Source organism: Onychostoma macrolepis, chromosome 04 (assembly GCF_012432095.1).
Source record: "Onychostoma macrolepis isolate SWU-2019 chromosome 04, ASM1243209v1, whole genome shotgun sequence".
In the NCBI taxonomy this organism is placed as follows: domain Eukaryota; kingdom Metazoa; phylum Chordata; class Actinopteri; order Cypriniformes; family Cyprinidae; genus Onychostoma; species Onychostoma macrolepis.
In genome coordinates, this window is record NC_081158.1 from 26575246 (window position 1) to 26590407 (window position 15162).

The 15162-nt window shown below is 36.0% G+C and overlaps 1 protein-coding gene across 1 annotated transcript; it reads left to right on the forward strand.

Moving 5' to 3' along the window:
* The first annotated feature begins 7143 nt into the window (after positions 1-7143).
* On the forward strand, positions 7144-11462 carry il26 (interleukin 26). The gene is made up of 5 exons (XM_058772162.1): positions 7144-8560; positions 8665-8724; positions 9692-9835; positions 9982-10056; positions 10912-11462. Exons 1-5 carry the CDS (start codon positions 8414-8416, stop codon positions 11011-11013), a joined length of 528 nt encoding a protein of 175 aa, XP_058628145.1. The 5' UTR covers positions 7144-8413; the 3' UTR covers positions 11014-11462.
* The last annotated feature ends 3700 nt before the right edge of the window (positions 11463-15162 follow it).

A 15162-nucleotide genomic window follows, 5' to 3' on the forward strand; every position in this document is an offset into this window, starting at 1 on the left:
GGAAGTCAATGGGGTTCATTAATTATTTGGTTACCCTGTTTGGAACGGAACTGTTGTGCACAACCACTTGTCAGTCACGTCATACAGTGTGAGAGAACTGCTCTGCTCTGTACGTACACATTTTACATTTTACATTTACATTTATGCATTTAGCAGACGCTTTTATCCAAAGCGACTTACATTGCATTCAAGTTACAGTTTTTACATTTTACATTTTATCTAGTACACGTCTAGTCTGCTGCGGGTTTTCATGTGTGGTTTCGGTAACTTACAGAGATGCAGATATTAGTTGTGTGTCACAAATAGAATATACCTTGACTTCAGTTGGATGTTCATACAGACCTTCATTGGACGTTCATAAGTTCCCTGCACTGAGCGGGACTCAAACCCAGGTCACTGGCATGGGAGCCGGACGCACTAACAAGGACACTAAAGACAGCATCAGATCAGGGGAGTAAGATTTACCTGCACAGCGCTCACCAGCTGGCATCCATTACACTCATACAGACCGTATTCAAGCCTCTATTGTAAGCTGCTGTGTGAACAGAACATTTTAAGACTCACAGCTAGTATAAGTAAATACAGTGTCAATCCCCAGTGGACTTGGCCTAAACATGAAATTTCATATTCCACAGTCAAGTGTAAGTGGTATTATTGGAAAGTGGAAGAATTGCACTGACTCGGCCACTAAGCAGAAGACCACTTGAAGTCACAGAGCGGAGTCACTGAGTGCTGAGGCACATGGTCGTGTTGCAGTCAAGACCACCTAACCTGAGATCCAAAACTAGAGTGTGCTGAGACCAAGACCAATACAAAACATGGGAAGTGTGAGACTAAGTCAAGATCAATAATAAACCAAATTTTCATTTACTGCCTGAGAAATGTCTTATATTTAATCAATAAATTCAATTATAATAAGACAGTTAACTCGAATTCTGGAAATGTTGGGACGTTTTTTAAATTCGAAATAAAATGAAAAATAAAAGAATTTCAAATCACATGAGCCAATATTTTATTCACTATAGGACATAAATAACATAGTTTTGGTGTTGGAATTTGGTCCCATTCTTGCCTGATACAGGTTTCCAGCTGCTGAAGAGTTTGTGGTTGTCTTTGACGTATTTTTACGTCATTTAATGATGCACCAAATGTTCTCAATGCATGATAGAGCTTTAGCTGGCATCTGCAGATGGCACGGCGGATTGTGTTTACCGACAGGGGTTTCTGGAAGTATTCCTAGACCCAATTATTTAGTAATGTCAATGACAGAATTATGCTAATGAGTGATGCAGAGTCGTCTGAGGGCCTGAAGACCATGGGCATCCAACAAAGGTGTTCGGAACTTGTCCCTTACGCAGAGATTTCCCCAGTTTTTCTGAATCTTTATTTTTTTTGTTATCAAGTTTTTATTAATTTTTCTACATAACATCACAACATCCATTCAAAACAAACAAACAAAAAACAAAACAACAGATATACAATCAACACTTTAAAAGTCCAGTCAAAAAGGAGAGAGAGAGAGGCAGGAAAAAAATAAAAATAAAATAAAAAAAAAAACCAAGTCATTCCTTTATATAATCAAGTATGTTAAAGAAAAAACCCTGCCAAGCATCAATAGTAGAAGGCTTGGCCCCATTAATTCGCTCTGTCACTATTTTCAGGAGGCTATGGATCCAATGTTTTTCCACACATGTGCAGTATAACCATTCTGTATTATTGTCTTCTTCGCAGATATAAAACCAGCAAACAACATTCTCTTTTGTATTAAGCTTATACAGAGACCAGAATCATCATTAAGAAGACACTAACTTGGGTTAGCAAAGCAATCAATTTGTAGTAAGGAGGATAAAACCAGGTTTACATGTGTCCATAGATTAATGACGATAGAACATTCCCAAAACATATGAAGAAAAGTATCTGATGATGCAGTATTACATATGGCAGTTAAAATTTGGTTGTAGTTTCATTTTGGATCTTTTGTAAGGAGTTATGTATGCTCTATGAATGACTTTGAAATGAATAAGACGATGAGCCAAGTTTTTATATGTTAAGCTGAGGTTAGACTACACTCTCTCCCAGTTGACAGATAAATTAAGGTCAGATAATTCCCTATTCCAAATAGATTTAATAGAAAGAGGTTTTGTAATGCAATCAATAATTGTATTATATATTAAGGAAACAGATGGCCGATCAGAAGATGGTGCAATCCAATCCTGCATAGGATGAGAGGAAATAGGAGATGCCCAAGAAATAGTTTCTCTGAATCTTTTGATGATGTCATGCACTATAGATGATGAGATTTGCAAAGCCTTTGCAATTTGACATTGAGGAACGTTGTTTTTAAAGTATTTCACAATCTTTTTACGCACTCTTTCACAGATTGGAGAGCCTCTGCCCATCTTTACTTCTGAGAGACTCTGCCTCTCTAAGACATCCCTTTTATAGCTAATCATGTTACAGACCTGATGTCAATTAACTTAATTTTTTTCTAGATGTTCTCCCAGCTGAATCTTTTTAAAATTTCTTGCTTTTTCAGCCCTTTGTTACCCCTGACAGGTGAGTCTGGTGCAGTTTGGTGCATACCAGGATAATGCTACCAGCATTACTGCACTGTGCCAACTCTAAAATTCCGGTGGAGGAGGGATAATGGTATGGGGCTGTTTTTCAGAGTTGGACTAGGCTCCATATCAAGACAGTAGACAATGCTATACAATACTATGCTTCCAATTTGTGGGAAGTTGCTATTATAGCAAGGTCCATAAAGACATGGATGAGTTGAGGGTGGAAGAGGTGTGGAAGAACTTGACTGGCCCATATAAAGCCCTGAACTCAAACCCATCGAACACCTTTGGGATGAACTGGAACGGAGATTGTGAGCCAGAGCTTCTTGTCCAACATCAGTGCCTGACCTCACAAATAAACAACAATTCACAGAGAAACACTTCAAAACATCCTGGAAAGCCTTACAAGAAGAGTGGAAGCTGTTATAGCTCCAAAAGGGGGACCAACTTCATATTAATGTCTATATATTTAGAATGCATTGTCATTAAACTTGGAAGTTTTTAGAATTGCGTGGAAAAACAGAATGTCCAGCTATAGACAGGCTTTAAAAGCTGCCAGGGCAGAGCATGTCCGCAAACTCATAGAAAATAACCAAAACAATCCAAGGTTTTTATTTAGCACAGTGGCTAACCACTGACACCACCCGATCTAAATATTCCCTCACGGTTTAATAGTAATGACTTTATGAATTTCTTCACTGATAAAATAAATAACATCAGAAAAACAATAACAAATGTAGATTCTATGGCGTCTAGTACTTCAGCTTCATTCATCGCACCCAAAGAAAAACTGCAGTGCTTTACAACTATACGACAGGAAGAGCTAAATAAACTTATCACTGCATCTAAACCAGCAACATGTCTATTAGATCCTGTACCCACCAAATTACTGAAAGAGTTGTTACCTGTAGCAGAAGAACCACTTCTCAATATTATTAATTCATCGTTATCTTTAGGTCACGTCCCAAAACCATTCAAGCTGGTGGTTACTAAGCCTCTTATTAAGAAACCACAACTAGATCCTAGTGAACTGGCAAATTACAGACCCATTTAAAATCTTCCGTTTATGTCTAAAATTTTAGAAAAAGTTGTGTCTGCTCAATTGTGCTCCTTCTTGCAAAAAAATGATCTCTATGAAGAATTTCAGTCAGGTTTCAGGCCCCATCACAGCACAGAAACTGCACTTGTTAAAGTTACAAATGACTTGCTTCTTGCGTCAGACCAAGGCTGCATCTCATTGCTAGTTTTACTTGATCTTAGTGCTGCGTTCGACACTATAGATCATGACATACTCATAGATCGATTACAAAACTATACGGGTTTTCAAGGGAAGGCTTTACCAGGCTCTACCTGTCAGATCGCTACCACTTTGTTTATTTAAACGGGGAGTCATCTCAGTTATCACCAGTAAAGTATGGAGTACCACAAGGATCTGTCCTAGGTCCTCTGCTATTTTCAATATACATGTTGCCCCTTGGTAATATTATTAGAAAATACGGGATTAGTTTCCATTGTTATGCTGATCATACTCAACTATATATCTCAACAAGACCAGATGAAACTTCTAAATTATCTAAGCTAACAGAGTGTGTTAAAAATGTAAAAGATTGGATGACCAATAATTTTCTCCTATTAAATTCAGATAAGACAGAGATATTACTTATTGGACCAAAAAACAGTACACAGAATCTCTTGCATTACAATTTGCAACTAGATGAATGTACTGTTACTTCCTCTACAGTCAAAAATCTGGGTGTTATATTAGACAGCAACTTGTCTTTTCAAAATCATATTTCCAGTGTTACAAAAACAGCATTCTTCCATCTTAGAAACATTGCCAAGCTACGAAACATGTTACCTGTTTCCGATGCAGAAAAGCTAATTCATGCATTCATGACCTCTAGACTGGACTATTGTAATGCACTGCTAGCTGGTTGTCCTGCATCTTCAATAAACAAGCTACAGGTAGTCCAAAATGCAGCAGCTAGAGTCCTTACCAGGTCAAGAAAATATGATCATATTACCCCAATTTTACAGTCTCTGCACTGGCTCCCTATTAAGTTCCGTATCAGTTACAAAATATTATTACTTGCCTATAAGGCCCTAAAGTCAAGTCAAGTCACCTTTATTTATATAGCGCTTTTACAATACAGATTGTGTCAAAGCACTTAACAGTATCAAATTGGAGGATAGAGTGTCAGTAATGTATAATAAGATTAAACACTCAATTTTCAATTTTCAGTTAAAGGCATTTCATTATTGAATTCAGAGATGTCATTGTCTAGCTCAGTTTAGTTTAAATAGTATCTGTGCAATCAAATCGGCGATAATCGCTAGAAATTAAGTGTCCCCAACTGAGCAAGCCAGAGGCGACAGCGGCAAGGAACCAAAACTCCCTCTGTGACAGAATGGAAAAAAAAAAAACCTTGGGAGAAACCAGGCTCAGTCGGGGGGGCCAGTTCTCCTCTGACCAGACGAAACCCGCAGTTCAAAAGTTTATATTTCTATTTTAATTTTGTTACAATTTCTAACAATAGTAGTATTATGTAGTTAGGTATTTTATTATATTTTAGTTATTTTGTTATTTTTTTTTAGTTTTATTGTATTCAATCGAGGTTTTCACTGGGGATATGTCTCTGGGGCTCATCTGGGTGTCCTGGTCTCCGCTGACGATCAGGGCTGTAGACATCATCTCTTGGTGCTGATCCACCATCTGACCGGATACGGACTGAGAAACAGAATAGGAAAGAAACAGACAAATATTAGCGTAGATGCCATTCTACTTACGATGTAACGAGTACATCGTGTGTTATGGGGAGTGTTCCCGGTTCCGGTTGATCTAATTAATGCAGCCTAACAATCCTTTAACGGATTTGAATAATAGAAGCGTATTAATGTGTTATGTGTAAGCCAGGCTAAAGAGATGGGTCTTTAATCTAGATTTAAACTGACAGAGTGTGTCTGCCTCCCGAACAGTGTTAGGTAGACTGTTCCAAAGTTTGGGTGCTAAATAGGAATAGGATCTGCCGCCCACAGTCGATTTTGAAATTCTAGGTATTATCAAACGGCCGGAGTTTTGAGAACGCAGCGGACGTGGAGGACTATAATGCGATAAGAGCTCGCTCAAGTACTGAGGAGCTAAACCATTCAGGGCTTTATAAGTAATTAACAAGATTTTAAAATCTATCCGATGTTTGATAGGGAGCCAGTGCAGTGTTGTGTTGTGTTGACGCAGGAGCTAAATGGTTTAGCTCCTGCGTACCTAACTAGTCTTCTACCACGCTACAATCCAACCCCCTCCCTAAGGTTGCAAAACTCTGGACTTTTGGTAGTACCTAGGATAGCAAAGTCCACTAAAGGAGGTAGAGCTTTTTCACATTTGGAGAAAGAGTGACTCCGATGCAGTTATATTTTGTATATAAATGTATACTTTCACTGGAGTACCTGACCCCACCCCTACCCCAAACCTACCCAGTTCTGAATAATAATGATGACGATACATTTCCCAGTATATCGCGTCGGCATATTGATGCTAAGGGTTCCCTATTTAAAGTGTTGAACCATTGGATCCGTGCGTGGAGCACAGCTGATGCCTGTCACTGACTTACATTGGTATCACTTCTGTCCGTGGTCATTACACGGAATTCTGTGAGATCATGTGTACTGCAGTTATATCTGCTCAAATGCACATTATTATTCTTTAGCTTGGGTTGATCAAATCATTTTTGCTTGGATGGAACAACAGCTACGCTAATTATGTCTCTATTTGTTTAACATCCCATGGTAACTAGGAATTACTGAAGCTTCAGTCTGGATCCAACCCTTAAATGATCTGAGATGACCAAACACCCGAGAAGAGATGATGCCAACTCTCAGACAATATACAAATTACCAACTTTTGCCATAAGTTAAATATATTAAGTTTCTACAATATATAAATATTTTGTAGAAACTTAATTTCCTGTAAAGCTGCTTTGCAACGATTTGTATCGTAAAAAGCGCTATACAAATAAACTTGAATTGAATTAAAGTCCCTGTTGGTGTAACGGTCAGGTGTCCCAATACTTTTGTCCTTATAGTGTATGCCACATTTTTAAGGTGAACACACATGAACATATCCCAGGAGGAACATGTTAGATTACATGGCCAATAAAATAACGTAAATGGACATTTATGCATTTACATCGTCTATTTACATGCATTAAGAAAAAAAAAAAATCTATCAATAGCAAAAGCCAGTTTATGATTGGCTATTTCTTTTTAGTGTAGTATTAAACAATACATACATACCTATTTTAATAGTCATTTGCCTAAACAATTATCTGATGCCCGTTTGCATGTACACAATGTGTATATTAAAACTACCTGCCAAAAATCCGTTCCCACGCCTATGTACTACCCTCCATTCTGCAGGTCTGAAATGTTGTGAAATTCCCAGGAAGTGTCCCACTGTTGGACACTCCATCACAGCCAGTAATGCCTCAGAGAGGATATTTCAAAACCTTAACATGAAGGGTAAAAGCACGAAAAATGGTGGAATGCACAGGATAATGAAAGGCTTGGGAATTTTCAGGTTCGTATTTCCTTGTGTGCATTGTGTGAGACATTTAACATACACACACACACACACACAGACAAAAGTGAAAGTTCCCAACACATACATACAGTATAATGCAAGTTTGAATGGTTCAACCAGCCGGGGTATTTTTAACTTTCACCTCTGATACTATCAGATCTTGTGGTTGAAGACAAAGCGATATTGGGAAGCTTTTTCCCTTTCATTCATAGTGATTCAGCATGACTCAGTTCATCTGAGTCAAGTTAAATTTGGTCTAGAAGACTTGATCAAACTAGTGGTCTTCCAATAAATGCACGTTTTAACGTTGAACTTCCTCTTGCACCCTCTGACTCAAATGTTCATTGTAACTGTTCATCTTTGATAGGTATTTTTATACTGTGGCAGCTCTTGAGAACGCTTTCTGGGTCAGGTCAAGTTCTTCGCTGAGTTTTGTAGGTGCTGACCTGGTTTGAGAAGGTGATTAAGCCCTTTGGAAGAGTGGGTTATACTTTGTCATGGTAAAACGTGTTTCGGTAAATGTCAACGATCACGTAAGTTATTAGTAACCTCTGCACTAAATTTGCAGGGGGACTTGAGAAAAGATTTTTTTTTTAATTTTTTTTTTTACATATATTTAACTTTTTGTTTGTGATTTAGGATGAATGCATGTCTAACGTCATCTTAAATCATTTTAGTTTTCAAATAATGAATGATGGGATATTTTGTGGCCTTCAAATAGTCTAAATTTGTCGAACATACAAATTTAAAGTATATATACTAGATAATATTGTGTAGTTAATCTGAAATACTTTATAATTATTTTTTGAACAAAGAAACTGAGAATATTTTATTACAGCACTGACACCATCATTTTAACGTTCTATATGGTTTAAAAAAATTCTCACAGTATTTTTCCAATAGCTAAACAGTTTCAAGACAGTTCACTATTCACATCAAAGGAAATGCTGTAGGTTTGAATGCATTGCAACACATATTACGCTCTTGCAACCTAGATTTCGTCGTCCAGTAATTGATCTGCACAAGGCTTTCGTCTCTAGAATACAAAACCACATAGGCCAACAGGTGACTGAACTCACAAGGAAAAATGAGGGCCGAGCCAGCATGCAATCCTCAGCATTTGAGGTTAAAAAGAAACTCCGTCACAAGTGTGGGAATTTTTTTTTGACAAAGGATGGAGCTATAAAAGCTATGAATGTCAGTGGTTGTTTAAAGCACACCGAGCTACTGTACAGACTTTACGATACGTTTCAACCCTCTCTGAAACCGAACCAGGATGCGGATTGTAACCTTGCTCGCCCTCTGTGCTGTCCTGTGCTGCTCTCAAGGCCACAAGCAGGAAGAGTGCTTGAACCAGCAGATCCTTCCACCTATGATCAAAGACATGATGGAGACTTCAGAACTCATCCAGAAATATCTACCTGTAAGTATCCTAATTCATACATGGACTCCAATTACAATATGTATATTACTATATGTATATTTAATAAGGTGACATGCATAACAAATGTTCTTTTGCTGTTGCAGAGGGACAATGCACCCTACCACCGAATATTAGAAAAACTTGCTCAAAAAAGGTGCTCAAGGGTAAGATACTAATAATGTATTATTTACCATTATACCTGTACTTCGACAGCAATTTAAATTGTAAGCTTTTTTAAGTATTTATTTTTTAACATATTTAGAAAGAGAAAAAAATATATTCAATATAATTATTTAAAATGATAGAAGTTATTATAAAATAATATAATATAAGTGGATTTAGAGGGTTTTGCTCTTCATATATAGATATAATTTTAAATATGTGTAAAAGTTTTTTTTTCTATTTTAAATTAAATGTATTATTATTATTATTATTATTATTAATAGTAAATACATGTACCTATATCTAAATGTGTACAGTTTAAGAAATTATCAGCCAATGTTAAGTATCTCAAAATGACCATATATATATGGTAGATGATGAATATTTGTTTGTTATCTAAAAATGTATTCAAAAACCATTAAAAATACAATTCACACATATCACCATTCAGTGATGAGGATGTTTTTAAAATTTGCGTATCAAAATTAACTGCAATTAAAAAAAAAAAATGGTGGGACAACTGTCCTGATATCCTAATACCATAAAAAAAACTTTTGTGCCATAAACTTTTAATATTTTTTCTTCAAAAAATATTTCAACAAAACTGCCTCACTATAGTGGTGGGACATGCAGAAAAACATGCAGAGAGATGCAGATATGCAGATGATTATTATTATAATAGTCTTGCATGGACCAGGACAAAACAAAATTTGCCCTTTTGTGGGGCATGTTGTCACACTATATGGAGTAAGTCACAATGAGAACCTGCTCTAGAATTAAAAATTGTAAAAATTAAAAATAAAAATTTAATAAAAAAATAAAAAATAAAAAAAAGGATAAAGAAACGAAACGAAATCATCAAACCAACAGAGATTCATCCCCCCTATTAATCTCTCATTTAGAATGACAAAAATCTGTTGGCCTTAATAAAACCTAATAAAACAAACTGATCTGCACACCTCCTTCCAGAAACTGAATGTTGCTGACTTCAAACGCATCCTGGAAATCTATGATGAACATGTATTCCAAAAGTTGTGGAAGAACAACACTCATCAGCTGCCAAAAATGTTTATGGCTTCTTTCGCAAGGCTGAAGGACAGGGTGGAGATCTGTGTAAGACATCACTAACATCTATCGCTTTGTACAGTAAATATACTTGTTAAGTCATTGAAACTAAAAGGTAATGGTGGGAACTAGCAACAGTTGCTAAAACATTTTTATGCATTTTCATTTTTAACTGATTTATTTTTCCTTGACAGGAGACTAAAGGCAAAAAAACTCTTTCACGTTGCGCAAGAGTGAATCTTAAAACAATCGAAGACAAACTTAAGATGGTAAGAAATATTTACTTAGTTTATCTGTTTGCAGCCTCAGCTTTATGTGAAGTTAACTTGACTTAATATATTAAGTGTGCTAATATTTGTTATGCCGATTTTCAGTGGCCATTGGCAGTGCCAATAATTTTAGTTGGGTGGCTAGATAATACTTTTTACTTAAAGTGATTGAGATTATAACACAAACGTATTTAAGTTAAACTTTTTTTTCAATATTTACTCCGAATTCACATTAAAAATATTTGTAAATCAGAGTTGTGACAGAGGGGTCAACGATGTGATGCTCATTTTTTCTTTGTGTTATCTAAAAATGTATTCAAAAAGCGCACTTAAAGTGACTTGTGACTAGTACACCTCTTCTGTGATGAGCATGTTTTAAAAATGTCTGTATCAAAACCAATAAAAAAAAAAAAAAAAGTGGAACAGCTGTACTAAAATCCTAACAAAGAAAAAAGGCCTTAAATAGCTTGCCATAATATTTTAATATTATTTTTTCCAAAAATATTTAACAAAACAGCTTCACTATATAAAGTGGTGGGACCAATTATACAAGAAGCATGCAGGAAAAAAATGTGTGTGTGTGTATATATATATATATATTTAATTTATTTATTTTTTATTTTTAAAATAAAAATAATAGATATTTTCACCTTTTTTATGACAAGACAACGCAAGTTCAGGTTGTACAATATCATGTAGAAGTACTCCAGAATTTTCCATTTTCTTTATCAGAATACTCATCACTTACCCAGAAGCTTATTATCTCTATTTATGCCTATGAGATGTCCACTGCATGTCTACTAATGTCCACTGCATTATGCTTTATGAGTAACCCTCTTTGTTTTTCATATGCAGCTGCAGCCAAATGGTCTCTTCAAAGCACAGAGAGAGTTTAGCAGTGTTTTGGTCTGGATCAGTAATGCCATGGATAAGAGCAGAACACATGAGATCCACTAGCTCTCCACACTGGCACAGAGGAATCAGGATTCAGTATGGAGGCAAATGCATTTCTACACACCCATCCACAGCCAGACACACACACACACACACACCCTGCAGTCGAGGAACCAGGTTCAAATGAACACAAATACCATAAAAAACACTATCATTTCCTCTATCAGTTATCAACAGACTACTTCCAAAGAAATGTATTTGATTTCCAGACTACACCAGCCATCAAGTCACATCCTAGGATTGGCCTCCCTTTTCAAGGTTAATTTAACAAATATCAGGGAAGCTATGGCAATTTTTCACATAGCAAATATACCTAATGCTTACATGCATTGGTTAGACAAGCCATGGTTACAGAGCTTTTGCATCATTTTGGTAACGGCATTATGAAAAAATGTTTTTTATATAAAATGCATTAGAGTTTAAAGGATACAGAGTAATATAGAATAATTGAAGGCATATTTATTATTTTTTATGTGCGTGTACGTTAATTTTCAAACCGATAATTTATTTTTTATTTGTATTTTTGTTTATATTTGTAATTCATTTGAGCAGTTTGAAATGTTGAAGTGCAAATGAGAGTTATTTTAATCTAAAATATATAATATTTATTTTATTAAGTTATAATCAGACATTATCTGTAAGCCTTATTCTCTCTGTGAGCAATCATTCACTGTCAGTGTCATAAATGAACAAGATTAGCCATATTTGAATTTGATATTTGAATGTACATTGCTGTAGTATTGTGATGTAGTATTGTTTGCCAACCTTGAAATTGAATAAAGTTGAAATCAGACTGAGAGTTTGCTATTGTGTTTGTCTTTTCAACGCTTTTCAATGGCGCTCCAGCATAGAATGTAAATGATACAGCACTGATCTAGCTGTCTCACACCATGGGTGGTATTAGGTTGCCTCTAATTACTGTTCAGGGTTCTAAATGTGTCTAACTTCACATGGAAAATACAGTATCCACATAGGAACGATTCATGACGCTGTATTATTTGCCCAGTGACTTTAGACATAATTTGTTTAGTCTTTTTCTATCACAAAACAGTCTACTGTCTACTACATGTTGCCACTGCAACCTCTTCAGGCCAACACCAGCATTTATTTAGGCCTAAATATATGCCTATACATAAACTTCTGTGGTTATTGAAACATAAAAATGTTACAGTTATGTTAAATGATCATATGATTCAAAACTCTTAATGAGGGCCTATATTTTTCTTAAAAATGTATTCATAATGTCACTGGATCTGATATTAGAACAACAGATGTAACGTCACACTCCAGCGCCCCAGACTGCACTATTTCTTTTCATTGGCTCCCTCTAGTGGTTCATATTTAGGTATTGCACGCGAATCTGCATTGAAATATTTGCCAGTCTGTGCACGCTAAACATTCAACAAGCAAATATGAGCACGATTATAATCCAATTCAAGAGTTTCTAATATATTCCTTTTCAAAATGTTGCACAATACAATACAGCAAACAATCACATTTTGCTGCAATCATGTTTAAAATAGCTTTTTTTTTTTTTTTAAAGCATGAAAGATGTTTAAACAAATGATATTCAATCTTATGGCAAACTCTGTCACTGTCATCATAACTGCAGTTCCTGGAAGTCGTAGCACCATGAAACGCGACCACAAACGTCTCTCTCACATCGCCACCAATCAACCCAACCTATGCTCAGTTCTGGTGCAACGAAAGGGCGCGGGCATGCATATGCATGCACACACAAATACTGAGATACACAAATAAACACAACTTTCTCTGTCACTATTGTTCTTCTTAGCCACACAAGCACCTACAAGCAACTTCTGCAAACGCTGGTTACATCAAAAGTGCAAGCCTTGGAGTTTCAAGAGGTTAGGAAATTTAGATTTTACTCATAGCAGCCAGTCATGTCCTTCTAGTTAAACACATTTCGCCTGTTAGAAGCATTCATTAAAACATAGTTCATCCAAAAATGAAAATGCTCATCATTTACTCACTGTAATGCTTTATTCTGTGAAATAACAAAAATGAGATACTTAGAAGAACGGTCAAGCTCCATATGGGTTTAAAATATCATGATGGTGAGTCATTATTTTGTTTTTGGGTGAACTATCTCTTTAAGTTTTAATAAAATTTTTATAATAATGAATGAGGCAGTAAGCTTTGACTTAAAGACATATCTCACCCAGAAATGAAAATTCAGCCTTCATTTAATCACCATCCACTTGTTCTAAACTTGAAAACTATATGAATTTCTTTCAGTTTCTGAACAATAAAAGATATTTTAAAGAACATTGGTAACTAAACTGTTAACGGTAGCCGCTGGCTGCTACAGTATTGAAAAAAAAATACTACGGAAGTCAATGGCTACCATCAATTATTTACACTGCATTCCAAATTATTATGCAAGTGATATATCAGTAGGATTTTGGTACAATAAAGAGTCAGATTTTTGTTTGTGTGGTTTTTCACATCTTTTTAGTTAACTGGTATCAATCTCAGACAGGTTTGTTCAATAGTTTGCCAGTTCTTCTTAAGTAAATGGAAACCCTACTTAAAGAGGTTGAGGTCTACATTATTAAGCAAGTCACAGTTCTCATGAAATATGGTGAGGAAGAAAGATCTTTCTGAAGATGAAAAGTATGAAACAATGCAATAACTTGCAAAAGGCATCAAAACAAACAATATTTCGCAAAAAGCAAATAGAAATTATTGAACTGTCAAAAGATTTGTGAGTGGCTTGGTCTTGGTCAGATAGAGATTTATTAAGGAAAGTTTTTGTCAAACAAATGAACTGTATTGTAATACCAGCTGTAAAAAAGCCACTGCTGAGCAGCAAACAGGTGTTTGAAGATACTGGAGTCTCAAGATCCTCTTCATGCAGACTGGCTGTTGTGTGTAAAGCTGCGTTTCAGTCACTGCTAACCAAACCTCACAAAGAGAAACCTGCACGGTGGCTGTGCAAACTATTGAACAAACCTGTCTGAGATTGATACCAGTTAACTATAAAGATGTGAAAAACCACACAAATAAAAATCTGACTCTTTATTGTACCAAAATCCTACTGATATATCACTTGCATAATACTTTGGAACGCAGTGTAGTTACCAACCAACATTCTTGATGAATAAATGATGAGTAAATGTGCGTAAATGATGACAGAATTTTCATTTTTTTTGGATGAAATACCCCTTTAATAAAGTCGTAGCATCACATACATATCAAACCATTAGCACACACTACTTAATTTGCGTATGTTGAATGGAAATACTCTGCTTCCACGGTGACTTTATCATAAACCACATTTCACCATAAGTGCTTACTTAAATAATTGTAAAGTTGAGTAAAATGCCCCCTCAAATCCTTCTCACAAACGTGGAAAAAGGTGTAAGTGAGAAATCGGGTGAATTTTGACTCCTGTGCTCAGAATCAGCAGTGCTAAGCGAGCACCTGACCACAGCAAGCTCACTGGAAACTCACAGTTAAGCTGCTACGCAGATGGAGAGGCCGCGGAGGAAGCAGTTAGGTCATTGACTCAGTGACTCAGTTAACAATACAGCTGAATCACTCTCTTTTCCAATAAGGAGTGGAGACTGGAAGGCCCTCGACCCAACTCTTTTCGCTCATGGTTCGTTGTCTTCGTCAAAGACTTACGTTTTTAAAAACGCATGCGAACATGATCACATCCATTCATAGATAGTATAGAGTTAAATTACTTGGAAAAACCTCGCAGTGACACAGTTTCAATCTATCTTGACATGCGGATGGTAAAGGTTGGGGTCGGATGTGTCACAGAAATGCCCTCTTGTAATTCATTGTGGAAACCATTTGTGGTCCAACTGGCTGGTAGTTTCAGTGAACACTGGGTGGTAACACTTTAGAATACTGTTCTGTCACTATATGATTAATAAATTAGTACATAACAACGCTCATTTGCATGTGATAGCTCACTATTAGTGAATCAAAAACAACTTTTTTCATACCTCGCAGAGAACTACTAATTAGTAACAGCACTCGACATGTTAATCAGTTTCTTGGTAGTTAATAGTAATTATTAGAATGTTAATTTTTTGTGTTACTCATTCATCCGGTGTGGTTATTCATTAATGAAAGAACAGCATTCTAAAGTGTTACCACGCTTTTTTAAAACCATGA

What these genes read in the sequence shown, in the direction of transcription:
- il26 (XM_058772162.1), top strand. Translation starts at nt 8,414, where the DNA reads ATGCGGATTGTAACCTTGCTCGCCCTCTGTGCTGTCCTGTGCTGCTCT. An exon ending in TCATCCAGAAATATCTACCT is followed by an intron (nt 8,561 to 8,664) that starts GTAAGTATCCTA and finishes TTGCTGTTGCAG; the next exon opens with AGGGACAATGCACCCTACCA. An exon ending in CTCAAAAAAGGTGCTCAAGG is followed by an intron (nt 8,725 to 9,691) that starts GTAAGATACTAA and finishes ACCTCCTTCCAG; the next exon opens with AAACTGAATGTTGCTGACTT.